Raw genomic sequence first — 3194 nt, forward strand, 5'->3', positions numbered from 1 at the left:
AATATATTTTATTGATTTTTTTACAGAGAGGAAGGGAGAGGGATAGAGAGTTAGAAACATCGATGAGAGAGAAACATCGATCAGCTGCCTCCTGCACACCTCCTACTGGGTATGTGCCCGCAACTAAGGTACATGCCCTTGACCGGAATCGAACCTGGGACCTTTCAGTCCACAGGCCAACACTCTATCCACTGAGCCAAACTGGTTAGGGCTACAGTTTCTTATATATCTCTCTCTTCATGGTACCATGTGCATAAAGTCAGTGTGGATTGTTTGGGTCCCCCAAGGACAATATCCCTACAAAAATGTATTGAGCACCTTCTATGTGGAAAGCACAGTGCTAGATAATTAGTAGAAAATATGAAAGGGGTTACCTGTTTCAAGATGTTTATTTTTTTCCAAGTGGATTTTGTGAGAGGAGAGAGAATAAAACATAAATCGTTATACAAAGTGAGCAGTAAGTGCCATAACATAGAGATAAAAGTTGGCTGGCCTGTAAGAGAAGGCATTTGTAATTGAGTTTTTTGGCCCTTCTCTCCCTCCCTCACTCCCTTTTACCCAAATTCCCTATGGGCCCTTAAAGAGGATTTTAGTAATTTTTCTAGTTAAATTACATATATTCTTAGGCATTGCACTAGGCTACAGAGGTACAAATTGAATTACAATAGCATTCATGCCTTTCGTTCTAGTTATAAAACAGATGGGCCTGTCTGGTTTAGTGGGCTAAGTACTATGTGAAACAAAGTGAGATGGGAGACTGGAGGAGGAAGGGGGTGTGTGGCCTGGGAGGTTGACAGCAAGGACTCACTGTGCAAGAGACTTGGAAGCTATTCCTTGAAGAACGAACCTCTTTTTGTTCATTTTGTTGGTGAAGAGCTTAGTTGAGACACTTAGGGCAATAGAAATAGCATAAATGGAGGTAATGAGATTTGAAAAATTGCAAGTGGTGTTTGGGGGAATCTGGAGCAGAGGAGTTTTAGAAGATTTTTAAATTGGACCGTACTTGGTCATATCCACAGTAGAAAGGTACTTCAGTGGCTCTAGGGAGAATATGTTGAAGGTGGGTGATGCTGGAGACTGCTGACCTGGTACCTTGGATCTTAGGGTCTTCTTTTCTTTTCTCTTCTTCTCTTTTCTTTCCTTTGTCCTTAATTTTGGGTAGTGAAAGGTGCACAGGCTTTGGAGCCGGAAGATTTGACTTTAACTCCAAGTCTCTTATCAACTATCTCTAAGGGTTTGGACAAATCACACATGTTTTCTAAATATTAATCTATAAAATGGGTAATCATTTCTGTGGCATAGGGTTTTACTTTATTTTATTTTTTTCTTTATTGATTAAGGTATTACATATGTGTTATTGTAAGGATTATAGATCCTATCTGGACAGGATTCAGCACAGTATCTGACATATAATATTTCCACTATCTGTGACTTTGATCTTCTATTTGTCAAACACTCCATTCCATGCCTTAGAGAAGCTGTTCCTGAGCAGGGCCAGTGTGCTGTGCTTCAGGCAGTGTAGGCTTCTCTCTGCTTACAGTGGACACTAGCTTTTGTAGCACTAGTGATCTAACCCACCTGAACACAGCTCTGAAAATGCAACACTCGAAGGAAGGTGGGAAACTGAGAGACAAAATATATCTTTGTGCGATAATTCAGATGCTTGTCCACAGGAGTTCAGGAAAACCAGAAATGAGTGATGTCTGTCTTTTGCACATGGCATTAACGAACATTATAATATTTATATTCTGTTACAAATGAAGACGGGGCAGTAAGCATTTACTGTGTTGAGGCACTAGTATGCCAGATGTCTTCCAATGAAGAAACATGCCCGAAAAGTGTAAGCCTCACTTGCACTTGCGTAACTTCACGTTTATGAGCTTCCATATTATATTGCCTCTCTCATGATAACTGACTTCCATGTGGCAGATTATATGATTTATGCTACTCTGATAGGGATGGTGCTAATCTTATTTATTTTCCTAGTCTATTTCAAGAATGAGTTTTGCCTTATTTTATTTTGTTTCTATCTAAATTTAAGAGTGTAGAGAAAAATGACACCAGCTTCAATGTCCCAGTCTCCCAGAGGGAAGAGGTACAGGCTTTTAGTAAGCTTATATATATATTTTTTTCCTTAATAGGTGTGTGAAAAAGCAAGCAGTCCTAAACTGGTGGAACTGTTACTGAATAGTGGGTCCCATGAACAAGATGTACGGAAAGCGCTGGCAATAAGCATCGGGAAAGGCGACAGCCAGATCATCAGTTTGCTCTTAAAGAGACTTGCCCTGGACCTGGCCAATAACAGCATATGCCTCGGAGGATTTTGTATCGGGAAAATCGAGCCTTCTTGGCTTGGTCCTTTATTTCCAGATAAGACATGCAATTCAAGAAAAGAAATAAGTAGGTATTAAAAGGAACACTTTGTATGTCTTATTTTTAGTTGTATTTTTTTGTCACTAATCTTTTAGTTTTTCTTCTAGATTGGTGCAATGTAAGCCAAAAATATTGTAAGGGTTTGGGTATCTTTTTCTTGTCATGAAATGATTGAAAATGATGTTATATTTAAGTTTCTTATGACCCAGAAAATGCATATTTTATAAAGATAGTGTAAGACTGTGGGATCTTTCTGAGGGGTTACTTTTCTTTTGAATATATTTTATTTATTTACTTTTATTTTTTAAAAAATTTAATTGATTTCAGAGAGAGAAGAAGGGGAGAGAGAGAGAGAGAGAGAGAGAGAGAGAGGTGAAACATTGATGTGAGAGAGAAACATCGATCCGTTGCTTCCCATACGTGCCCTGACCAAGGATGGAACCCGCAGTCTCGGTGTGTACGCTGATTGGGAATCGAACGCGAGATCCTTCAGTGTACCAGACGACACTTCAACCAACTGAGCCCCACCAGCCAGGACTTTTATTTATATACTAGAGGCCCGGTGCACAAAAATTTGTGCACTCGGGGGGCGGGAGGAGGGGGGTCCCCCAGCCCGGCCTGTGCCCTCTCGCAGTCTGGGACCCCTCGGCAGATAACGACCTGCTGGCTTAGGCCTGCTCCCGGGTGGCAGAGGGCAGGCCCAATCCCTAAGTGCAGCCCCTGGTCAGGCTCAGAGCAGGGCCGATTGGGGAGTTGGGGCACTGCCCCCTGTCACACTCAAGGCAGGGTCGATGGGGAGGTTGCGGCGCCACCCCCTGTCA

General features: G+C 41.7%; 1 protein-coding gene across 2 annotated transcripts in view; it reads left to right on the forward strand.

The window, feature by feature from the left end:
- Positions 1 to 3194, forward strand: part of LRRK2 (leucine-rich repeat kinase 2) — a 127984-nt gene that overhangs the window by 57348 nt on the left and 67442 nt on the right. For both annotated transcript variants that reach the window (XM_005881685.2, XM_014529570.1), the window contains one exon: positions 2142 to 2400. In XM_005881685.2, coding sequence (XP_005881747.1) covers positions 2142 to 2400 — 259 coding nt within the window. The remainder of the gene's footprint in view (positions 1 to 2141; positions 2401 to 3194) is intronic.

The sequence above is a fragment of the Myotis brandtii genome, unplaced genomic scaffold (genome assembly GCF_000412655.1).
Source record: "Myotis brandtii unplaced genomic scaffold, ASM41265v1 scaffold686, whole genome shotgun sequence".
Classification (NCBI taxonomy): domain Eukaryota; kingdom Metazoa; phylum Chordata; class Mammalia; order Chiroptera; family Vespertilionidae; genus Myotis; species Myotis brandtii.